This window comes from Amaranthus tricolor, chromosome 6 (genome assembly GCF_026212465.1).
Source record: "Amaranthus tricolor cultivar Red isolate AtriRed21 chromosome 6, ASM2621246v1, whole genome shotgun sequence".
Classification (NCBI taxonomy): domain Eukaryota; kingdom Viridiplantae; phylum Streptophyta; class Magnoliopsida; order Caryophyllales; family Amaranthaceae; genus Amaranthus; species Amaranthus tricolor.
This window is the reverse complement of record NC_080052.1, coordinates 12,707,326-12,733,524: the sequence shown is the minus strand read 5'-3', so window position 1 is coordinate 12,733,524 and position 26,199 is coordinate 12,707,326. Positions and strand designations below refer to the sequence as shown.

The 26,199-nt window shown below is 32.9% G+C and overlaps 2 protein-coding genes across 2 annotated transcripts; both read left to right on the top strand.

Moving 5' to 3' along the window:
* Nucleotides 1-8,702: 8,702 nt before the first annotated feature.
* On the top strand, nucleotides 8,703-9,901 carry LOC130815562 (uncharacterized). Its single transcript, XM_057682051.1, has 3 exons — nucleotides 8,703-8,925; nucleotides 9,010-9,799; nucleotides 9,871-9,901. The coding sequence occupies exons 1-3, from the start codon at nucleotides 8,703-8,705 to the stop codon at nucleotides 9,899-9,901; spliced, it is 1,044 nt and encodes a 347-aa protein (XP_057538034.1).
* Nucleotides 9,902-9,909: 8 nt separating this feature from the next.
* On the top strand, nucleotides 9,910-10,920 carry LOC130815275 (uncharacterized). The gene is made up of 2 exons (XM_057681689.1): nucleotides 9,910-10,273; nucleotides 10,358-10,920. Exons 1-2 carry the CDS (start codon nucleotides 9,918-9,920, stop codon nucleotides 10,668-10,670), a joined length of 669 nt encoding a protein of 222 aa, XP_057537672.1. The 5' UTR covers nucleotides 9,910-9,917; the 3' UTR covers nucleotides 10,671-10,920.
* The last annotated feature ends 15,279 nt before the right edge of the window (nucleotides 10,921-26,199 follow it).

Sequence of the window (26,199 nt, the reverse complement as noted above, 5' to 3'; positions counted from 1 at the left end):
TATTCTCCATTTCTTTTTAATTTTCTATGTTAGTAAGTTTTTTGGTTAAAATGTAGCTATACGGAGGACAATATCAATAATCGATATGATTGCTGATTTGAAGATATCATATCATACAATATTATAAAATTGTTAGGAAATTCAAAGTGTCATCTCTAAGTAAGACATCATAAATAGAAAAATATCTTTGGATCATAAATGAGTAAATGACATGTTGATTATTTTTTTATTTAGTAATAGCGTGATCAAATATTAATTAAATAAAGTGAAATATATAACAATAATTGATTGAAACATATAACAATAATTAAGGAAATAAATATAGTAAAAATTTTGACATAATCTTGTGTATTAGGATAAGAAATAAGATTAAAAGACCAATATAGAAATATTTTCACTTAATTAGCTCTACTTTTTGAGAGAATACTATAATATAAAGATTATCATAACTACATATTGTTTGATTATTATATAATACAAAAATAGTAAATTTGGTAATCAATAGGACAACAAAAATTACTATAAGAAATTCAATCATCAACTCCAAATATAAAAAAATCAATCACAAATTAATTAATTCATGTTCAAACTTATGATTGATTTGATATAGTAATTAAAGAAGTTAAGATATGTATTTTATTTTCAAAAGTTAATTAATAATTTAAAATCGAAAATATGAACAATACTTAATGATATTTACTAACTTAATATCAATAAGTAAATAATTATAATTATGATTTTGATATTTAAATTATTAGCCTTATTGTTTAAGTATGACAAATGTTTTTTCGGCATATTAAAAATAAATAATAGTAATCAGATTATTTAATTTGAATATCAATTAGTACAAAATAAAAAATTAGATTAGTATCTTATACTATCATTGGTATATATTATAATTGAGATATATAAACTAACATGTCGATAAAAAAATTTTTTGGATGATTTTATGTTAAATTGAGATTGATCGGTAGTATATTGATATATTTTTAGTTTGAGATTTTGATTAAGAAAGATAATTTAACAGTGATTGATACATATTATAATAAAAAATAAAGTATTATTATTTTAACATATTACATCTAATTTTATATAAAGTTTAATTTTAAAATGAGATTAATATCTTGATGCCAAGTTTAAATACAGTTCAGTCATTGCAATTTGCATGTCTGAATTTGCCCATAGTGATTAGTTTATTCACCGTCTATAATTAGCTACTAGCTTTAACAAGTTGAAGAAACTACATTATCTAACTCTATTTAGGAACACTATATTTTAAATTAAGTATATCTTGGACTAACGCTTGGACAAAAAGTAAATATATAGAAGTATTTGACAATTAAGTAACTAATTGGCTTTGTAGACACTCAATAAGAGATTCATATGAACCATTATATTATCCGCATCCTATTTCTCTAATTGATTATTTTCGTTCGCTTTTAACTTGGTTGAAAAATTCATCTATTTATAGAAATATTTGATAATTTTAAGTATTGACTGTTGGCCGTTTATTATAGAAAAAGTAAGCCAACAAAAATTGTTTACCGGAGTAGCTTTTTATCTTGACTTAAAAGCCAGCTGAAATTTTACAAAACATTTTTTTTTGCTGTTTGATCAACCAACAAGCCAAAGACTAAAAATCCAACAAAACCAATATTAAAGCCAAGTACCAAATACCCCCTAAATAAACTGTTATAAAATTTGAATCCTTAACATATTTAATTGTGTAAAATTAAAAATATTAATATTGATAAAATTCACATTTAGACAAATTAAATAAATTTTCTCTTAACTATCCTCAACTTTAAAATAAAAATAAAAAAAAAAGTATGAGTCATTAATCAATAGCATCAAAAACTTAAATGAGAGACATAGTAGGAATACGCCCAAAGATCGATGTGGTGGTAGATAAAATATACTTTGATTAAAAATTTAAAAATAAAAATTGGTATTGAATAGTTGGAATAAAAATTTAATTAAAGAGAAATATTATGAATTAAGTTTTGTTTAACTTAACGGTTTATTTGACAGTCGATATCAAATAGTGAGAATGGTAATAAAAAGTTAATATAGTTTTAATAAGAATATCCATGGACAAATTTGATGATCATACTTGTTCTCTTTCAATAATTCCATTTTCTTCATAAGATTCATTCCAATAAATTACCATTTGATATTGTGCTATTATGTGGTACTGAAAAATTGAGAACAAAAAAAGTTTTTTGTGATTAGAATTTTATTACCATAAAAATGACATAATATATATCATGTAAACTTATATTCAAATCATTCTCATTACTAGTGCTCATTACCAATAACTAAACAGGACGCTAGAGCAAGTGGTATTTTGGTTTTTGTTGATGAATGAAATTTTAAAATATTTTTCTACTCTATTTTTTAGGTTGGTACTTGCAACCCATTGGAAGTGCACATAGATTCCTTGCAAGACTATTTCTCAATGATTTACATTGAAAAAAAAAGCCTATTTAGAGGATCATTTCCATCACAATTTACAATTATATCCTTTACTTGTTGTCCTTGCAGAAGAAATCGGAAGGGGCTAAATTTTTTATAATATTATTATGGGATATGATGCTAATCCTTCTATAGTGGAAAAGGACATTAGTCACCTACAAGCATATTAAGTTTTGAAGAACCTTACATTATTATTGGTGTTGGGAAGTCCAATGCATTTTCTCCCATTAGTCCATGATGAGAATATGCCCATATAACACTTTTTCATAGAGTTGATTAATTCTAATTCTAATGTTTAGTTTAATCAACATTGTGATAAATGATTTAAGTTCAATAGTAAAGGTTTTATTTTACGTAATATATATATATATATATATATATATATATATATATATATATATATATATATATATATATATATATATATATATATATATATATATATATATATATATATATATATATATATATATATATATATATATATATATATATATATATATATATATATATATATATATATATATATATATATATATATATATACACACATATATATGCTCATTTTATGTACTCTTTCACTAATTTTATTAGATAAGTTCAATATTTAATCTTATAGGGATGGTCATAACTATTAGCCACACACTAATAGAGGTATGGATAGAGTGAACAATTGCTGAAGACATCTAACTTTAAGATGCTTGCATTATATATACAAATTTGATAATGACATCCTTTTTAAAAATAAAATTATTATCAAAATATTTTAATAAGTTAATTATTTAGTTAATAATTTTTATAACAAATTAAAATAACGTTTAATATCATAGTTCAAATGTAGATTTATATATAAGGTCGTAAAATATATCCTTAACATATAGACCATTCCAAACATTCAAAGACACCTTTGCTATCTAGCATATTGGATTCTATTCATTAAAAAGTTTGGTTTGTACAGACAAAGTAATGCGAGTAAGTGGGAGCCTCAATCTCTCCTACATATTACCCCCTCCATGAATGGCAATTAATCGGACTTAGTTCGGAGGACTTTGCTTTGATAAAACTCGAATTATGTTTTTCAGTCCACCTTCACTCGGAGTTGGATTATGCATACTCTAGCTTTTTTCCGACTCAAACACTTGGATGGAGTTCAGATTATTATCAACTTATCGATATTATACTAATGATTTAAAAACATAAAAAACTAATAGATCATAGCCTTTCAAATACAACTTAACAAAGAAAATATGTTCTTCAAATTCTAAAATCGCAATTAGAATCGCTAGAATGTGATAGAATCATAGAATCGCAACTAGAATCGTACGACTGTATCGGTTATTCTGCACAATTCTAAAAGTACTCCACAAAAATTCTAAATTGTGCCTTAGCCCACCCTATTAACTATATTCATGTACCTAAATTTCTACGTTTTTTCTTTTGAATGATTAAATTGGACCTTTGACCATAATATGACAGTTTCAACTATAGCAAGCGTGAAAGTTGAGACTCTTAGCTTTTTAATGAAAATTCTTGCTTCTTAGAGCTGTTTTTATCTAGATTACCAGTTGAAGTTTGGTTTCATTTGATGTTATTAACTTATTAATGATTGAATTGGTATTCATAATTGAAACTTTTTGAATTATAGATTGTAAAAACTATTGAATTTATTTATTTGTTGTGCTATAAAATTGTTACAATATAATGTTTCTTCGATAAACCTATTACAAGATCACTCTACTTGTCATTACTTAACCTCATAACGATCATTGATACCGTATCTAGTTTGTATGTTTGTTTTACTAAATTATTGATTTTATGATTAGTGTATATCTTTTTATATATGTCAATTCATTAAAATAATAGAAAAAGGAAAACAAATAATAAGTATATATGTATTTTTTGAATAAGAAAAATTTTAAATATTAAATGAATTTTAAGTGTTCGATCTTTTACAATAAAGATGGCTAAACAATATGAATAAGAAATTACAGCTTCTTATCTTTGGAAAATTCTTAAACTATTCGATTCTACGATCTGATTCTGAAAGTTGTTTTCGATTTGAATTAAATTTACGCTTTTAACAACCTTGGCTATAATTTACCTGATCTCTCATCTAATATTCAATTATGAAACCAAAAAGATTGTGTTTAAAATTTTGAATATTATAATTATATTCAATTCGAAATCGGGTGTCGAGTCAAGTCGGAGTAGTAGCTGGGTCGGAGTATCGGATTTTGTATGAGGTCCGATTCCGATCTCTCTTTGAATTAGATTCGGACTATAAAATCGGATCCAGAGTAAGTTATTATTTTTCTCGGACTCAAATCGGATTAAATTCCAAGTCATCTTCGATCTTCCTCACCCTCTTTTTAAGTCTCTCAAGCTCCATCTTAAACGATTATCGTTCATCTTTTGTTAAATATTTGCAACTCCTAAACCCTTTTTCATATCTTTGTTTTGAATTCTATAGCTCAAGGCATGCCCACTCATCCATCAAAACATTTGCATTTCCGCTACTTTTATTTTGCTACTATGATCAAACTAAAAGCCCAACATTAAGATCAATAGAGTAGTGTCAATCTAATGATTATTAGATAAAACTTTCACTTTAACTTTGAGCGTACACCTCGATAACAAAATATCCAGTAGTCGCTTTTCATTTTTGTCACCGTTACTTAATTCTGTGGATCACATTCACTTGAAGCAATTTATTTATCTTCTACCTTTATAGTGTCTCTCGTTATTGCCTTTGTGTTAAATTGCACTCTAGCTACTCTGTCTTACTTTTACTTATTTTGAAACATCGTGACTCCAACTCTAGTCTCTATCATTCTAATCTATGACCGTTGGAAATGAATGAGGCTTAGGGATGAGCCTTGATGAAGGCCCATTGTGATTTTAATATCTTATGTTGCTCTTCCATATGTCCAAGCATACGTATTTACTTCACAATACATGCCTATAGGCTATATTAATATATTTTTTTTAGCAATGATCTTTTTTGTCATTGCCTACTAAAGTACTTCTCTAGGTGCCTTTTCATGTACTTTTTCAAGTCAATAAAAATCATGTGCATATCTCTTTTTCTAGCCTTATGGTACTCGATTATTTGACTCAGAAAATGAATTATTTTCATTAAAGATCTTCTTGGCATTATTCAAATTGGTTCTCGAATACGAAGGTACATCTCTTTTCCCATAACTTCATAGTAGAACTCAAGAGTTTTATTCCTTGATAGTTATGGCATTTGTTGAGATATATAATGCAAAATGCATATTGTACTTCAACACTGCAAGTGAAGTTGAAAAGATCACGACGGAAGGTTTGTTATGCCTTCTTCATCACAATTATATCTCTTACTAGAAAAGCTACGTAAATGAGTTGCCAAATGTGATAGAGGTATATAGAATATTAGAATGCCTCTATAGGAAGAAAGTCACAAAGACCATATATATAACAATCTACTTGTTTCTCAAACAAATTATATCCAACTTTACAACATGAAATTGCTATACATGAACTAGAAGGTTAATTTGGAAGAATGTGCTCTTTGTAACACAATTTGCGACTATCTCTATTGTGATCAGCAGTGTTTCGATTACTTGACGAGGAAGTGAGATACGCTTGAAATACCGTTTAGCAGAAGCGTTGTCAAGAGCAGCGACTCGTGGAAGGAAGCGGCTTGAATTGCTGCAAAACAACACGTTAGCCTTGTCCGGAGGGTGATCTCCCGGAAAGCCCCTCCGACGCTCAAGTTAGAACGTGGATATGAGAATATGGAGTAAGTGATTACAGAATGAATACAAAAAGGTGCAGTGGGTGATGTTATTGGAATGTTGGTAGGCTAATGAAGTGGAGTGAGCAAGGATTCTTAGGAGGATTATTTTCAGATGTCCCCCTCCTCTCTGATGGTAGTCCCTATTTATAATGGTGGGGAAGGGAATTACTTCAGAAAGGAGGGGTTGAAGATCATGGGAGGTATGGATAGTTGCCAGCCTTGGAAGAAGGATAGTCAAACAATGAGGGAGAGTGGGAAGTTACTTTACTGAAAGGGAGTTAGGGTATTGAGAGGTAAACAGCCTTTGGGCCTTTCAAGGGAGGAGAGAAATCAGGCAAAAGCCTGTTGACCGAAAGTCAAAGTCAACGCGAAAGGTCAAGGGGCAATAAGGTAATATGATGTAAATAATTTAAATAAATAAATCGTAAATTATTTAAATAAATAAATAAATAAATAAATGATACCATGACAAGCAGGGTCGTAAAATTGTTTGGTCATAATTGACATTGAAAGATGTTTTTGCTAAAGCCATTCGTGTTCTTTCGAGGACACTAGCTATTTTATATTTAGGGAAGTTAAATGCTTAGTTTTTTTCACCCTCTAATTTATATACCATTAGTTTTTGTCCTATGGTTTGAATGCATCTACCTTATGTCTTGTAGAGAATTATGAGTTAGCCTTTTGATTAAAATCTTTTACTTTTAATTTTGTGATAGAGGTTTGATGAGTAATATGGTCTTCAATTATAGATATATTTTATATCTAAGAACTCATTTTTCTAATTAGGATTTTCCACTTTTTAAAACCTTTTGTTTTTTTATTTTTTTATTTTTTATTTTTCTTTTACCTATTTTCTTGCAATTTCTATTTATTTCTTCATAACTAGAATTTGGGCACTTAGATAAATTCTTGTCGGATTGAGTGTGAACATGTCTATAATATACTATCTTCATCTCTACAACTTTGTTTGCATTATTATAATAATTGTTTCAATATATTTGTCTATATTTGTGATTTTTAAGAAAATATATATTTTACCTAAGTGTCATTTGCTCATTTTCATATATAAACTTATTCTTAATTATTTTCACAAAAGTCATGGTTCTTATCTAGTTTTGAATTTTTTTTAATATTCTTATCCTTTTAAAGTAAGTTTTTGAAATTTTCCTTTCCACTTCTTCGCTCTTAAACTTTCACACTTTTTGTTATCATTATCTGGAATACACGGACACGCCACTGAACCTGCGTGTCGCGTGTCGGATACGGACAAGTGACGGACACGAGAAAATCCGTGCCCGACACGCCAAATGAAGTGTCCAATATTTTAATATTTTTCCGGACACGCAGACACGGCAAGGACACGGAAGGGATACGACAAGGAGTCAATGACACGTTTTTTTAAAAAAAAATAAATAAATAAAAATTGAAAACAGAAGCAGAGTTTGAGAACACTCGAATTCCCTGATTCCCTCTCAATTCCCTCTCTTGATCTCACTCCTCTCAACTCTCTTTCACTCTAACCCTAAAAACTCTACACAACTCTTCCTCTACCTCTACTGTCGCTGCCGCACTCCCGCACCACGCCACCGCCGGCTGCTCCTCCTTCACAGACGAACGCTCGAACTCGGTGCTGCACTGCTGCTGCCCTGTGGGTTGTTAGAATCGAACACTGCTGCTGCTGCTCCTAAAAATCGAAATTTTTGATTTTGTTTAAGGTATTTTCACTCTTTATCCTAAATTCTAATATTAATCTTTTTCTAATCTTTAATCTTAGTGTTAATCTTAAATTCTTAATCTTGTTGACTTGTTGTTTTAACATTTATTTTTAAATCTTGATTGTGGGTTCTTTTTGATTTTCAAGTATAGTTTTTGTGGTGCTCACTTCAGAACTGTATTCAATATTCATGTCTTACAATGAACAAACAAAACGGTTGAATTTGAAACTGAACAAAGAAAACACATTCAATAAATGATAGTCTTGGATTGTAAATCTGTGCATTCAAGAAATAATTCACTATGTTTGATTTCAATTCAAAAAGTTACTTGACTTTGTTGAAAATATCATGTGGTTTGCTTTGTTCTATCATTCATGAAATCTGAAATTTAGGATAATGTTTGTCATTTAGTTATGAAACGTAGCTTAAAATCATGAAATTTAGAACTGTATTCAATATTATGATTTTGATCTAAGAGGTTGTACTTGCTGATTATGCAGCTAGAAATGCATAGCAATTGTTTGTTCATATGCATCTTCTTTTTTAGAATTTTTTTTAATGTGTTTGTAATTTGAATTTTGAAAAGTTGAAATGTTGTTCTTGATTTTTTTTTGTATATCCTCTTTGAATATTTCTTAATTGTAATTTGTTAATGTTAAATTGTTAATGTGTTATTTTTTAATCTTGATTTTTAAATCTTTACTTGTGGTTGTTTGAATTTGAAGAGTTCAATCATGTCTAGTAGTGGGGCTAGTGGCTCTGATTCATGCAATGTTAGTGGTGATGCTACAAATGAAGAGAGTGATTTAAGTTCTTATCCTTTGTGGAAATATGTTGTTAAAGGGGACAAAATGAGTGGGGGTGGGAGTAATTATACTTGGCAATGCAAATTTTGCAAACAAATAAAGAGTGGTTCATATACTAGAGTTAAAGCACATTTGATGGGTCTTGCAAAAGGTGAAATTAGTCAATGTCCTAATGTAACAAATGAGGATAGAATGCAAATGAGAAACTGAGAAAGACAAGTTGAGCAATATAAAGAATCTAGACAACCAAAAAGACCACCACTTCCTAGTCAATCTTTGTCTTCTGAAACTTCTCTTTCACCAACTTCATATGCCAAGAAAAGAAAATCTGACAACCCAATCACCAAAGCTTTTGATATAAAAGCTCGAAACAATTTGGATGCTGAGATAGCAAGGATGTTTTTTACTGGAGGATTGCCTTTCAACCTTTGTCGAAACCCTAACTATATTAGTTCATACAACTATGCTGCCACAAATAATATTCCTGGTTACAAGCCTCCTGGTTGCAATAAAATGAGAACCACTTTGTTAATTAGAGAGAAAGAAAATGTTGAAAAGCTTTTAGAACCAATAAAGGCTACTTGGAGGGAAAAGGGGGTAAGTATAGTGAGTGATGGGTGGAGTGATCCACAAAGGAGACCTTTAATTAATCTCATGGTGGCTTGTGAAGTTGGTCCTCTGTTCTTAAAGGTCGTTGATTGCTCAAGAGAGGTAAAGGATAAAGACTTTATTGCTAGTTTGTTGAATGATGCCATTGAAGAAGTTGGAGATGACAAATTTGTTGTACAAATTCTAACTGATAATGCACACAATTGCAAGGCCGCTGGAGAACTTATAGAGGGTAGATATCCACATATATTTTGGACACCATGCATTGTTCACACTCTTAACCTTGCTCTTAAAAACATTTGTAATGCTAAAAATGTTTCAAACAATGAGGAGGTTTATGATGAGTGTCATTGGATAACCGAAGTTCATGGAGATGCTTTATTTGTCAAAAACTACGTAATGAACCATTCAATGAGGTTAGCTATATTTAATAAGTTCTCTCCATTAAAGCTTCTTTCTGTTGATGATACTCGCTTCGCTTCAATAGTTGTCATGCTAAAGAGGATGAAACTTCTTAAAACTACTCTTCAATCCATGGTTGTTAGTGAGGCTGGGTCCACATATCGTGATGATCATCGTGGACTAGCTACACTTGTGAGGGAAAAGATTCTAAATGACGATTGGTGGGACAAGGTAGATTACATCCTTGATTTCACTCGTCCCATTTATGACATGATAAGAGCATGTGACACCGACAAAGCATCACTTCATCTAGTATATGAAAAATGGGATTCAATGATTTCAAAGGTGAAGGAGATCATATATAACCATAAGCATAAGCAAATGCATGAGTATTCTTCTTTCTTTAGTGTGGTCGAAACAATACTTCTTAGCCGTTGGAAGAAAAGCAACACTCCACTTCATTGTTTGGCACATTCTTTGAATCCAAGGTATTATATATTTTTGTATGTTAAATGTTTAAAGCATTAGATTATGCATTAACTAAATTTTTTTCTTTTTTATGTATTTAAAAGGTATTATAGTGACACGTGGCTTAAAGAGGTCCCTGGTAGAGTTGCTCCACATGTTGACATTGAAATTTCCACACAAAGATTCAATTGCTTTAGAAGATTGTTTCAAGACTTGGAAGATAGAAGAAAGGTTAATATGGAGTATGCTATTTTCTCGGCAAGAGATGGTGGTGTATTTACTGAACCAGAATGCTTGAATGATATGTACTTGATGGCTCCAAAGCATTGGTGGGCAACTTATGGCTCACAAGTTCCGATGCTTCAAGCATTAGCATTCAAGTTGTTAGGACAACCATCATCTTCCCTCTTGTTGTGAGAGGAATTGGAGCACATATAAATTCATTCATTCATGTACTAGAAACAAACTTGCACCAAAACGTGCTCAAGATTTGGTGTACATTCATAACAATCTTCGTTTGCTTTCAAGGAGAGGTGAGGCTTATAACAAGAGAAGAACAAGGTTGTGGGATGTTGGAGGAGATGACTTTGGAAATTTAGAAGATTCTATTTGTCTTGGCATGGCGGATCTTTCTCTCGATGAACCCGAGTTGGAAACAACTTTTGTAGTGGAGGATGATGATGGATGTCATATGGATGATGTGTGATGATCAAACTTAAATTTACCTATTTATTTGGTTTTCTTTGATTTGGTTTGTATGACTATTTTTAAATACTTATGTTGTTTATTTGGTACTTATTTGCATTTTATGTGAGTTTTATGTTTTTAAAGTGTTTATTTACATATATCAAATGAAAGATTGTAAAATTATCTTTAATTTGATATATTTATTACATTACCATTTTCGTGTCCCCGTGTCCGCCATTTTTAAGTTGGCGTTTCCTGTACCCGTGTCGTGTCCGTGTCCGTTTTAGTGCAACCTATATCATTATGCTATGCCTATTATATTATTTTAATCAAATGTATCTAATTTTTCTAACATTCTTAAATTACACACCTTTGTCTTCATTTGAAATTTTATTTGTGGCTTCAAAAAGTCATTATAATTCAGAAATGATGGATGAAAAAAATTTTAATAATTAATTGCTCAAAGTTAATATTTTACTCGTAACAGAATGGTGAATAAATTAATGAAAATAAACCTATTTGACTTGCAAGTGGCGTAACTTAAATTCTGTGTTATTATGCCAGTCAATTAATTAGTTAATTAATAAAACAACAAAGTTTGTATAACAACTTATTTTAACACATACTTCTATTTGAAGCTCAAGCTTTAAAAAGATTCATTTGAGAATTGAAAATACACTCCACGTGTTAATATCTTGAAATTATTGCCATCTTTCTAAGGTTGATTACTAGCCACCTTAAAAAAAAAAAAGTTGATTACTAGCCAAGAGCATCTTGTACGAATTGTTTAGATTAGAATTAATTAAAAGTTGGAAAATTGAACTTTAAAAATGTCATTTCAACCACTCGCATAATTAAAATTCCACCTTTAAATTAATACATTAAAAGTATTTTTCAGTTGTTTTTTGTTGGATCTTTAAGATTATATTGTTACTTTTAAATTAATTTTTTTTTTCTTACGACGTATCTGTATTAATGGAAGATCATAAGGATCGATATTAACATGTAAAGTGATTGGAAAGATACTTTATATATATGAATAAATGATATAAAAGTAACAGTTTTATATATTAATCATATGTGAGATTTTGTTAAGAAGTAAACCTAATATTATTGTTGATTCAATTAGGAACGGGAACAGCAACAAGAGGGGGGGGGGGGGGGGGTGAATTGTTGTTGTTGCAAGTTTAAGCGATTGTGCCCTGTTTTTGCGGAATTATTCAAAATAAATAAAGCTTAAACTAAGAGCAAAATAATAAAAGAGATGCACGATTTTACGTGGAAACCTTTTGGGCCTAAACAAAAGGAAAAACCACGACCACTTGGGATTTCTAACAACTTCACTATGTTTAAGGCAATTAGTTACAATTACAATAAACACCTTACTTCACTCGAAGCGAAACTACTAGGCCAACTCTTCACTCTCTAATTGCTTTACTCAAAGCAACAAACTTAGCTTTACAATAAGCTAATCCTCTCTAGCTTCACTAAAAGCTATCTAACTTCCCCCTTAGACTCACTCGAGTCTAATTACATAAACTCTCAAAAACCCTTACAAAAAGGATAGAAATTCTCTAAAATAAATCAAAGAGTTGCATCAAGAAAATATTATAAATTAATTGGCAATTTTAAGAACAAAATATTTCTTGTAAAATCCAACAAAAACGTATGAAAAACACTTAAGCACAAAACGTTGGATTACTTCTCTTCATCTTTTAAAAACCGGAATTAACTTGCAATTTATAGAAAATAAGATTCCTAAGAAAATGGAATAATCCAATCCATCATCCCACTATCAAGAGATCATGGGAGTAATGTGGATTAAGCAAACACACGGTTATTTCCATAAGATTTGATTAAGTCAAATCACACGTGTACAAAAACAATAACCGCTGCTCCCTTAATAACCGCTGTTCCCTAAAGTAGCAGTTTCTTCAGTAGTAATTCCTGTTCCCCAAATTAATGGCTGGAACTTCATGCTATATTTTAGAAAACGGTTAATCTTAGTGGAAATGATTGCTTGCTAATTTTTAGGAATAAAAACCGGTTAGAAAGATTTGCTAAGACTAATTCAAAGTCAATTAATTCTATTTTTAACAAATCCAGGATTTACTAAAAATAGATCCTAAAATAAAGGATCTTAACAAATAAAACGTGAATTCATTTTCTTTAACAAAAACGATTTGCCAATTAACTTTAATAAATTATTACTGCAACAATTTAATTTAAAATACATTAACAAAAAAATAATAATTAAAATATGATAACCAGAATTTTTAGTCAACGTAGTCAACCTTCAGCTCAGGAACAGTGTGCTGTCTCCAGACTTCAGTTTAGCTAGAACATCCAACTTGGGAACAGTAGATCTGCTGTCTCCATTTTACATCCCAAGCGATATCAATTGAAACCTTTTGACATGTACGTTTCCATAAGCTAAGGCATAGGTACCATCAACGATCATAATCAAAATCGGATATCGACCTGCACAATCTCTAAAAACATATTTGCTTAAATAAAGTGTAGTCATCATCAAAACTCAAGAGGTCCAACAATTATTTTATTGGATATTCAACATGATATGCACGAACTTTTACAAAAGACAAGTGGTAGCGAATTTAAAAAAAAATTACACAAAATAGCATTATACTTTTGAAATTTAATCTGTCGTAACATTAATACCCAAAAAACATTAAATTATAAGTTATGTTGTGAAATTTCATCTTTACTCTTGTATTTTATCATTAAAACACAATAACTTTCTTTCCTTAAATTTCCACAAAATAGCATTGTACTTTTGGAATTTAAGTTTGTCGTAACATTAATGCCCAAAAAAACATTAGATTATATTTGAAGTTGTGAAATTCTAAAAGTTCGTGCTTACCATGTAGAATAACCCTATTTTATTTAATGGATTTCCTATTATTATTTGATAATAATTAGGAAATTGTAGATCAAATATAATTGGGAAAATACAATTTTCTTAATTATGTAGTTTTCTAAAGTGTCCTAGTAATACTTTTGTTTTCTAAATTTATTAGTTTAAGGTTTTTGGTAGACTCTTATAAATAAAGTTGTAAGGTTGCTCATTCGTACATCCCAAAAATTTGAGAGTGTGTAACAACCCGACTTACCGTTGACTAAGTAAATAGAGTCATCACGGGGTTTATTTCCCAAGAAACTTAAATCTCAATTTCGAAACTCGAGCAAAGGGGCCACTAGTTCTAAAACATAACTGAATTAGCTAATTCTCAAACTAATCATCTAACTAAAATAGAAAGTAATCATAAAAGTCATTCTAAAAGTCCAATATAACGACCACAACCAAATCTAATATATATTTATTAAAAACCTAATACAATACTACAACTTCTCACGTAGTCAGCTCAATAAAACATCCATGTAACTATAATCATCACCGCTAACTCATCGTTCCCGACCGGTTTCGATCTGTAAACAATCTAAAAGATGGATACAACAGGGGCTCAGATTTAGCTGAATGAGAATTAACAATCCAAAACAACAAAACACAATAATTCAAATCATAGGTTTAAAAACAACATCAGTTTTCTAGATCTATGTGCACACAGGGAGTCTATTTTGAGAGGTGCCTCATAGCTCTAAGGCTATGTCGTTCACGGGTGAAGCTAGTCAATATCTAAATGAGAACTCGTCTCAAAAATAGGAAGCAGGGGACAATGTCGCTCAACTCCGTAAATGACCAGCTCGTAAGCCCAATTCATTGACCATATCATAATATCAACATAAGCAGTCACAACAACATTTGTCTCAACAAATTGTAATTTCGAAAGAGTTTCAATAAAATTATCTTCAAGAAATGTAGTATGGCTAGACCTCTTCAAGGAGTCAAGAATGGTTTATTGCTTTTGACTAAAAGGGTTCATCAAAGTAGTCGTATCCTGAAGCATGAAAATAATATAACGTCACCAAGGTGCATACAATGCAACTATACTAAGATATAACTTATTACATCTACTCCTAGAGCTAAGGTTAACTATGGCTCTATTCTAGCATTGTAACCACTCGTATCATAGAGTCATTTCTAAGCATAACAAAGAGTCTAGGGTGAACCAGCAATGTTCATAACTGAATCCCAGTGTATGCCAAAAGACTTTATAATCCAAGAATCTAGGACGGTTTATATTATCCTATAGGATTCTCAACACTCATCCTCTTCCTTATACATCTAATTAACACAATTGTGTTAATTTATACCCAAAATCAATAATCCTCAAAGAGTCCAATAATCCTTAAAAAAATTTATCACATTACCCAATTTTATTAGTCTCCGATTTCCAATCAAGACACAATTTACATAGCCAAACTTCAATAATGTCCCAAAAGAATTTAATAATCAAATTCAAGAGTGTAAACTATCCAACATTTTGCCACATTAAGTATCTCTTAACAAAATTCATAATCCTAATATTTATTAATTCAATATCAAACATTCAAAGGTCCATCTATTCTAAATATCAATAATTATATCCACACTAATTCATGGAATCACTTATCGCTTTCATGATGGTATGAGTTCTTGATGAGCAATGATAATGACTAACATAATGAAAGAATAAAAATAATCTAATACATTAGCATAGTATTTGTGAAACAAAAGAGAAAAGAAACTAAGAAATGAAAAGGAGTTGACCTTCTTTTCTTAAGGCAGATTTCAGAGGAAAAAAAAGTTGTTGCTTGGTTTCTTTATTTCGAAGATCAAGGGACAATGAACCTTGTTTCATCCAATATTGAAGGCAATGAAGAAAAATTTTATATATGTAGATTAACTATGTCCAGAAACTTAGCGAGGTGATCAAGACAACACCCTTGGTGACCTTCATCAGGATTCAAAGCTCTCTTATGAGTCAAGGCCTTTTCATGATCCAACAAAGGATCCAACAAAGAAATTAAGGCCTCTTTATAAGCAGTCAAAGACTCCTTATGACTCCCACCAAGGCTCAAGGCCCAGCCTACTGGCAGACCACTACACTGAGGGAATGCAGCAGAGCCTAAAGCATCCTGTGTTACAAGATCAAGGCATGGTTTAATTTGCACAAGGCAAAAGGAAGCAAGCATATGAAGCAGTCCAAGTAGAAACAAAAGTCTTTGAGGAGATCATGGGGACGTACAAGATTCATGGCCCATTCAGAGCCCAAGCTTGCATCATGGGCCAAGAACAGACATCACAATGCAGCTATCAAGAAGGATCCAACACTTAGTCTTATTTTCCAGATCATGCTATAATAGATATAGACAATATAGTTAAGTCCTCTAAAGGAAATCTGTGCACGCATGTTTTTTTGTTTTTTATGAAGCCTTAAGGCACGTGCTTGTTGAGTTCATGAGTCCTATATAAACACATAGGCTCCCCTTGTATTCATGATTCTATTTTCTTTTTTTTATGAGAAGTATTCTTCAATTTGTGAATAGTGATCACAAGGGAATTAGAAGGCTCCAATTCTAAGCCATGTGCTTTGTTGTTGTGAGTGAAACCTTCAAGGCCATAGCAAGACTCCACCATAGGATTGGTGAGTGAAGCCATTCCAAGAGTGTGAGGTGTGAAGCCCAATCAGTGAGTGAAACTGAGAGGGTTTGCATCAAGATCAGTCCCTATACTGATCATATCTAAAGATTTCTGATTCAAGAATTGTGTATAACTCTTGTTGCAACGTTCCTCACTGTGTAGGAAGGATTCTTGGTCCCATACTAGTGCATTTGGTATCAGAGCCAAACGTTTCAGGGGTGTAATGTACCCGAAACCAGAAGACTTGATACATATTGCATTTGACTGATTCAATGTTCTAAACATGGGTCAGAGGAAGTCAGGTGATCTGTATCTTCCCCAATTCTTGTGTTGATTGAGTCAATTGTTGTTTTACAGAATGTTGATTGTTGTGGCTCAAATTTCAGGCAATAAACTATCTAGTTTAACGTCACAATTTTAAGGCCAGTTGAGTTCAAGAACTCAATTCTTGATTAAGTCTGATCAGTTTGTTATTGTTGTCCCTGTGTCTGATGGCTGGTGTCATGAGTGTAGAAGAGATATTGAACATATTGACTGCATTGGTGGAATAATTGGTGTTACATTCCCACAATACAGGAGGCACGCCTATTGCACACACAACACAGAATGTAGAGCGCAGGGTATTAGAGGACAGAACCATGAGGGTGGATGTGTTGGATTTTGATGGGGTCTCAAATAATCCTGAGGATTACATAGATTGGGAGGATAGCCTAGAACGCTACTTTAATTTCAAGGATACTCTTGATGAACACAAGTATAAGATTGCTAAGGTTAAGCTTAATAAACTAGCAGCCACTTTGCTTGAGGGAATACAAAAACAAAGAAGAAGGGAGGAAAGAGCCATTGATACTTGGCTCAAATTATGAAAGCATTTGAGGAGGAAGTATATTCCGTCTACATAAAAATAGCAATTATATGTTAGTTGGGGAAACTTGAGACAGGGAAACATAACAGTATCTGAGTACATTCAGGAGAGGGAAAGATTGGTTGTGTTGTGTGACATTAATGAGCCTGAGGAGATGAAAATAGGTAGGTTTCTTGGTGGTCTAAGAGAAGAGATTAGGATTGAACTTGAGGCTGTGCAGAACTTGAAGGGGCCTGCAATAATGCTTTAGTGTATGAGAAATATGCCAAAAGTAGGCCAAATTATAGTTACAACAGGGCACAGAAACCAGTAGCCACCAAGCCCACTATTGCACCACATAACAAACTAAATAGGGGTGAAACTAGCAAGGGAGTAAAGAAGGCTAGCAACACACCCAAGGATGTTATTATTTTTAAGTGTCATGGTCATGGACATTACAAAAATGAGTGTCCTAATACCAGGGCTTTCACTCAAAAAGAGTGGACTGAGATCCAAGATAGGATAGGACCTAGGGCTAGGTGTATTAGTCAATGGTAAAGAGTAAGTACTCTTACCACCTACCCCATAGGATGAATATGAGGGTACTTTTAAGGTAAATGATTTAGGAATGATGGAAAAGGATGAGGACACTGAGAGTGAAAAAGATGTAGAGCTAGTTCATCCAGAAGAAGAGCACTATGGGATGCTGATTAGAAGGAATTTCCATGCTACACCAAGGATAGCTAAGTCTGCTCAGACGGAGAATATATTTCAGACTAAGTGTAAGATAGGGAATAAGATCTGTGCAGTAATCATTGATAGGGGTAGTGAATCAAACTGTGTGAGTAGGGGGTTAGTAAAGGATCTGACCCTGACCACTACACGTCATCCCCACCCTTACAAACCTAGATGGTTGAATGATCAGACATGAAATTTAGTGAGGAAACAGTGCTTAGTTAACTTTAGCATAGAATCATACCAAGATCAGGTGTTGTGTGATGTGTTAGACATAGATGCCTATCATATGCTGTTAGGAAGACCATGGCAACATGACAGAAGGACTAAGCATGATGGGTTTACCAATATATATATACTGTGTTACATGAGGGAAAGAAGAAGAGTTTGTTACCTTTGCCCCTACACAAAGCCATACCTCCCCCTAAGCCTAAGAAGCCAGTGCACTTAATCAGTAGGAAGGGTTGTGAGAAGCTGGTTAGAAGTGGTGACTCAGTCTTCATTATGTTTGTTAAAAAAGTAAGTAAAAGAGAGTCCTATGCACCTTAGTATAGTTAAGTTGCTTGCTGATTTTCAGGATGTGTTTCCCAAGGAATTACCCATAGGACTGCCACCTATTAGGGGCATTGAGCATCAAATAGACTTAATCCCTGGTGCACCATTACCCAACAAACCTACCTACATGACTAACCCTGAGCAAACCAAAGAGATGTAGAGGCAGGTAACTGAGTTGATGAATAGAGGATTTGTTAGGGAGAGTTTAAGTCCCTGTGCTGAGCCTATACTTTTGGTGCTTAAGAAAGATCGCGCACGGAGGATGTGTATAGACAGCAGGAATGTTAACAACCTCACCATTAGGTATAGGTTACCTATACCTAGGATAGATGACCTGCTAGATGAATTATCTGGTGCACATTGGTTTAGCAAAATAGATTTGAGAAGTGGCTATCACTAGATTAGGATGAAGGAGGGTAATGAATGGAAAACAGCCTTTAAGACTAAGTATGGGCTGAATGAGTGGCTTCTCATGCCATTTGGACTGACTGGTTCCCCAAGTACATTCATGAGATTGATGACTGAGGTTCTGAGAGCATTCCTAGGAGAATTCATAGTAGTCTACCTAGATGACATCCTAGTTTATCGTGGAAGCCTAAAGTTACACTTATCACATTTGAGGAAGTTGTTTGATGTGTTAAGGAGGCAGAAGCTATATGGAAATCTGGAAAAGTGTGTTTTCTTGATGAAAGAAGTAAGTTTCTTAGGGTTTTTCATAGGAAAGGAAGGCATAAGGGCAGATCTAGCCAAAGTAGAGGCTATCAAGTCTTGGCCTACACCAACTAGCATAACATAAGTAAGATCATTTTATGGTCTTGCTTCTTTCTATAGAAGTTTTATTAGGAACTTTAGCACATTGATGGCACCTTTAACTGAGTGCACTAAGAAGGGAAGTTTTGAGTCGACAGATGAGGCACAACAGGCTTTTGAGTTAGTAAAACTGAAGATGTGTCAAGCACCTATCTTGAAGTTACCAGGCTTCACCAAACCTTTTGAAGTTGAGTGTAATGCAAGTGGTAAGGGGATTGGAGCAGTGTTGATTCAGGAAGGTAGACCTGTAGCGTACTTCAGTAAGAAGCTGAGTGGAAGTAGATTGAATTATTCCACCTATGATAAAGAGTTTTATGCTATAATTAGAGCCTTAGACAACTAAGCACATTATCTTAAAGTCTAACCTTTTATTCTGCACTCTGATCATGAGTCATTAAGGCACATTAATGGCGAAAGCAAGTTAAACAATAGGCATGGTAAATGGGTAGAGTTTCTGTACTCCTTTACATTTGCTTCAAGATATAAGGTTTGTAAAGCTAATGTTATAGCTGATGCTTTGAGTAGGAGGCATCATCTCATGTCCTTGTTAGAATCTAAGATCTTAGGGTTTGATTTTATTAAGAATTAGTATGTGGATGACCCAGAGTTAGGACCTATTGCTAAGGAGTGTGAAGCACAACCTAAAGGAGAGTTTCACATGCAGGATGGGTTTTTGTTCAAAGGAAACAAACTATGTATACCTAGGTCCCCATTGAGATATTATTTTAGTAAAAGAAGTGCATGAAGGGGCTTTGGGAGGGCATTTTGGGATCCAAAAGACATTAGACGTGTTAGCTCAGCAATTGTTTTGGCTGAAAATGTTAGGTACTGTAGGTAAATTCATTCTCAGATGTGATGTTTTCCAAAAGGAAAAACTAACCTTCCACAAAGGAGAGTATAGGCCACTCCCTGTAGCAGCTAGACCATAGGAACATGTGAGCATGGACTTCATTGTTGGCTTACCCAGAACACAAAGAGGAAAGGGTGCTATTATGGTTGTTGTAGTAGGTTTTCAGAGATGGCACATTTTATGGCATGTCACATAACAGATGATGCCAAACACATTGCTCAATTATACCTGGCTGAAGTTGTGAAGTTGCATGGTATACCTAAGTCTATTGTATCAGACAGAGATAGCAAGTTTCTAAGTTTGCTTTGGAGCACCTTATGGAAATTATTAGGCACAAAACTTTTATTCAGCACTGCCTATCATCTTCAATAGATGGGGAAACTGAGGTCACTGACAAGATCTTGGGAGCTATTCTAAGAACCTTGGTTAAAAAAACACTAAGGATTGGGACTTACACCTTAGTCATGCAGAGTTTGCATATAATAAAAGCCCTAGTGTAGCTACAAAGTATTCTCCTTTTGAAAGTGTGTATGGTTTTAATCCCTTACTACCTTTTTCTTTGATTGATCTTCCTAAATAGGATAAGGTTACCTTGAGGCAAAGCAGCAAGCAGAAGTTTCGTTAAAGATTCATAAGCAAGTGCAGAACAACATTATTAAAGCCAACGCCCAGGTTGACAAAGGAAGAATGGAGAAAAGGAACTAGCAGATTGGTGATCTTGTTTAGGTACACCTCAAATTGGACAAATTTCAAGATAAAAGAAAGAACAAACTCATGCCTAAAGCTGCAGAAACTTTCAAGATAAGTGATCAGAAGGGATCTAATGCATTCAGAATTGATATGTCTGAGGAGTATGGTGACAGAACCACATTCAACATTGGACATCTAGACCTTTACCATGGTCCTCAAGAATTGAGGTCAATTCTTTTTGAAGATGGGGAAACTGAACTATGTCTAGAGACTCAGCAAGGTGATCAAGACAACACTCTTGGTCACCTTCATCAGGATTCAAAGCTCTCTTATGAGTCAAGGCCTTTTCATGATCCAGCAAAGAAATTAAGGCCTCTTGATAATCAGTCAAAGATTCCTTATGACTCCCACCAAGGCTTGAGGCCCAGCCTACTGGAAGACCACTACACTGAGGGAATGCAGCAGATCCTCAAGCAGCCAGTTTTACAAGAACAAGGCATGGTTCAGTTTGTAGAAGGCAAGAGGAAGTGAGCATATGAAGGAGTCCAAGTAGAAACTAAAGCCTTTGAGGAGATCATGAGGACATACAAGATTCATGGCCCATTTAGAGCCCAAGCCTGCATCATGGGCCAAGAATTGATATCATAATGCAGCTATCAAGAAGGATCCAACACTTAGCCTTATTTTCCAGTTCATGTTATAATAGATATAGGCAATATAGTTAAGTCCTCTAAAGGAAATCTGTGCACGTGTGTTTTTTTTTAAAACCCTTAAGGCACGTGCTTGTTCAGTTCATGAGTCCTATAAAACACATAGGCTTCCCTTGTATTCATTGTTCTGTTTTCTGTTTTTTATGAGAAGTATTCTTCATTTTGTGAGTTGTGAACCAAGGGAATCGGAAGGGTCCAACTCTAACCTGTGTGCTTTGTTGTTGTGAGTGAAATCTTCAAGGTCATAGCAAGACTCCACGATAGGATTGGTTAGTGAAGCCATTCCAAGAGTGAAAGGTGTGAAGCCCAATCAGTGAGCGAAACTGAGAGGGTTTGCATTAAGTTCAGTCCCTATACTGATCATATCCAAAGATTTCTAATTCAAGAATTGTGTATAACTCTTTTTGCAATGTTCCTCACTGTGTAGGAAGGATTCTTGGTGCCATAAATAGTGCATTAGAGAATTATCCAACAGTTTTACAACCCCCATTAACCATGAAAAATGTACAAATACAAGAGGAAAGTTAGGTCATACTTGAATCGAAAATGTGGGAAAAGAAGGTTTTGTTTTTTCTGTGGTTTTCGCCCGTAAAATGACACAAAACTGGCAGGAGAATGGGCTGTTACCGATTGTTTTCAATAGTAACCACCAAGAACAAACGGTGGTTCTCAGGCACACGAAAAGTCAGAACAAGGGAGGAAGAAAGTTGCTTATTTGAAATGGAATTTCAGTACAAAAGTAGCTATTTTCAAAGGGAGATGGGGAGAAGAAGGAAGGTAGGGTTCTTGCAGTTTGATTTGATTCAAAACTGAGGAAATGTGGTTATTTGGGCTTTGTTGTGTCAAAATGAACTAGGCAATTAAGAGGCTTTTGGAATGAAAAATTCTCATTCTAATATTTACTTTAATTTTCTCAATTCTAAAATATAAATTTCTCTAATATTACATTCTACCCAACTTGAAATGAACTTCGTTCTCGAATCCAAACTAAATCCAAAAGTCTGGTCTAACCACGAATAACACCTTATCATTTTATTACGTCATTATTTATTTGAAATAATGATTTTTAGAGATTTTTTATGTTAATAATTTTAAATTAGTTTATATCGATTATTTATATATGTGTATATTTATAATTACTCAAATAAAGATGTTCAAATTAAATTTATACTTGTAATTCAAAATTTTTCTATAATATTGAAAGTTGTCTTAATTTATGCTGGTAAATAAATATGTGATTATAAAGATGAGTTAGGATGTGGAGTTAAGAAAAGGAGAAAGAATAATAATAATAATAATAATAATAATAATAATAATAATAATAATAATAATAATAATAATAATAATAATAATAATAGTAAAAACCCATAAACCGTTACTCCTCATTTCCCATCTCTTTCTTTCTTTCTTCTTCACCTATCCTTCCTCAACACCAAGAATCATCCACCACCATCACCACCAGCTGCCGGCAGCCTTCGCCACCAGCTTCCACCGTCGACCACCAGTAGCCACCACCGCCGGTGGTGCCCTTCTCAAGTTGATTGAAGTTCTTTGCCTTTTCCATCATTCTCTAAACTCTTTGTGAGCAATTTCTAACCCAATTTGATTTTGTATGTTCTTGATAATTAACTTCTTGTTATTTAGAGTTTATACTTGTTAAATTTGAGTATGATATCTTGAATTTTTGTTATGCGTTTGATTGATTATGGTGATTTGAAAACAGAGAAGTTAGGGTTTATATTAGTATGAAAATAAAAGTAGTATGTACTATTTTTTTTTCTTTTGATAGTAATTTATTAATTTAACAACCTTGTATAAGCTTTGTGTATGTGCCATTATAGATGATTGGTGGTAGTATTAGTTATTTAGTAATGGATAGGATTCTTGGTCACAAAAAAAATAAAATAAAATAAAATAAAATAAAATAAAAGTGATTGTTAATAGTCATTATTAATTTTGTTGTTGGTGGTTAATATTCTTAATACCAGTAAGAGGTGTTAGTTAATATACATTGTTAATTTATTTTATTTGATTAATAAGAGTTGATAATGGGCTTTTGCGGTTCTTGTTATGAGTCGACATTATTTTCATTGCACTTTAGAATTAAATTAATTGTCATTATTATTTAAACTAATCGTTGTTGTAAGTTGTATAGTCTTGGTACAAAAAAAAGGGATTCTTGATGTTGTGAGCGATATAAGTAATTTCTTGTAGTCCCTATGAACCTTGAATAATAAGGTGAAATGAATTCCATGTCATTACTAGCTTATTACCTTGGGTATTGTTTCTATTGGATGTAATACATTATTTTACTAAATCTTATGTCTACTAATTCATAGTAATATGAAAATGCAATATATATAGTTAAGTTTTGTTCCTTAGAACATACGTTGCTGTAAATATAGTGTGAAAAGTGTATGTTGTTATTAGATTAGAATTATTGCTGTAGTAGAAAGCAAACATAGAATTGAAATATTGCATTTGGCTAATTTGCTTCATAGCATGAACTAGAACTTGCTGTAATGGTACTAGAGTACTTTCTTTTAGAGTAAGTGACTCTTCTATGAGTTTAAGTAGACTTATTAATCATTCTTTAAACGTCCATAGGTGCCCAATCCATAAGAGAAGCTTGAGAATCCCACGTTTGGCGGTTGTGGTAACTTTTTGTCTTGCGGTTACAATTGCAGGTACGCACACGCGATAACAAACTCTTATATGCTTATGTTTCAAAGTATTAGCAATATTTGCGACTTTATGCATTGTATTATAAATATGAAGTACTAGAGTCAGCCTTATACATGAATAGCTATTGATTATGTATCTCTTGAACTTAGAATGGCATAGACGCAGAGAACTAAGGTATCATTAGATGTTAAGCACAACCCGCTTATTGATAGAATTTCTTTATGTTTACTTGGAGTCGGAATGATTCCTTTATCTATGAGTTTGAGTTTATGTTTGAGTTACCGGTGGGTCTTACAAACCCCATGGTTCTCATTGAAAGCAAAAGTATGTTTGAGTTACCGGTGGGTCTTGCAAACCCCATGGTTCTAATTAAAAGCAAAAGTATGTTTGAGTTACCGGTGGGTCTTGCAAACCACAAGGTTCTCATTGATAGCAAGAGTATATTTGAGTTACCGGTGAGTCTTGCAAACCCCATGGTTCTCATTGATAGCAAGAGTATATTTGAGTTATCGCGGAGTCTTGCAAACCCCATGGTGCTCATTGATAGCAAGAGTATATTTGAGTTACCGGTGGGTCTTGCAAACCCCATGGTTCTTATTGATAGCAAGAGTATATTTGAGTTACCGGTGGGTCTTGCAAACCCCATGGTTCTCATCGATAACAAGAGTATATTTGAGTTACCGTTGGGTCTTGGAAAACCTAAGGATCTCATTGATATAAAGTTTATCCATTGTTAGAAGGTTATAGTTGATATAGTCGTGGGTCTTGCAAAGCCCAAGGTTTTCATTGATGAAATAATATGCTAGTGAGAAGTGCCTCGTGAGTCTTGCGAAACCCAAGGGTTTTCCTTCAAACAAAGATTATGTCAAAGTTGAGTTATCCCATGGGAGCTAAGAATCCCAAAGATGTACTATGATCCCACTTACTTTTAAGTAGACAAGCGCCTCAAGCTAATGCTTTATCATTAGGCGTCAGGTAGTTTGTTAATGCCCTTAGTTAAGTTGATATCATACGTGTCTTATAGAGATGTTATGATTTTGAGAAGATGAATATTAAGATATACATTCAACCCATGAACACATAGTTCGGGTTGGAAAAAAAGAAGTGCGATTAAGAAATAAAGATGGATGATAAATAATTACTAGTTATGCTTTGTGTTTTACGAAATCATCTTTATGCAGTTGTATAACATGATGTTAGCTCTATTGACCTTATTATATTTGGTGTTAGTTACCGACATGTATCTATTTGTGTTTATATTTTATTTGTTATCACTTTCTATGATGTTTATGCTATGACACATTTGGCTTATGGTCTGATGTTGAGCAGCAGGATCATCTTAGATAGGAGTAACAGGTATTGGAGCTTCTTCTACATTGCATTGGGGGAGAGTGATGAGTGCGAAGCATAACACGAGTTATGCATTGGTCTTTTGACTTCGTAGCTCTTTTATGTCTTTTGTAAACTTTAGATTGTATATGTTTTTGGTATGAGGCATTGCGTCCTCCGTTGTATCTTCATAATTCCGCTGCGTAGTTATGGTCTTGTATGTTTTTTGAAGTGTTTATTGTTTTTAAAAACTCAAGCGTTGACACTAGAACTACGATCCATGCTTGTCATGATTATTTGGGGAGCCGATGTTGAATCATTCTGTCATGATACGAGATTTTAAAGGCGATGGTGCCTTGGATTAGTTTAGTTATTTTATTGTACTTTATATTCCGTCACACCATCAATTTTTAGCAGAAATGTTGCCGAAATTTCTACTCACATTTTTAAAGTTTGTTATTATTTTACAGATTTTATTTTAACGGATATTTCATGATATGACACTGAGT

Coding starts and splice junctions, on each gene's coding strand:
- LOC130815562 (XM_057682051.1), top strand. CDS start 8,703: ATGTCTAGTAGTGGGGCTAGTGGCTCTGATTCATGCAATGTTAGTGGT. Junction 8,926..9,009: donor TTTGATGGGTCTTGCAAAAG/GTGAAATTAGTC, acceptor AGCAATATAAAG/AATCTAGACAACCAAAAAGA. Junction 9,800..9,870: donor GTAATGAACCATTCAATGAG/GTTAGCTATATT, acceptor TCGCTTCAATAG/TTGTCATGCTAAAGAGGATG.
- LOC130815275 (XM_057681689.1), top strand. CDS start 9,918: ATGGTTGTTAGTGAGGCTGGGTCCACATATCGTGATGATCATCGTGGA. Junction 10,274..10,357: donor GCACATTCTTTGAATCCAAG/GTATTATATATT, acceptor TGTATTTAAAAG/GTATTATAGTGACACGTGGC.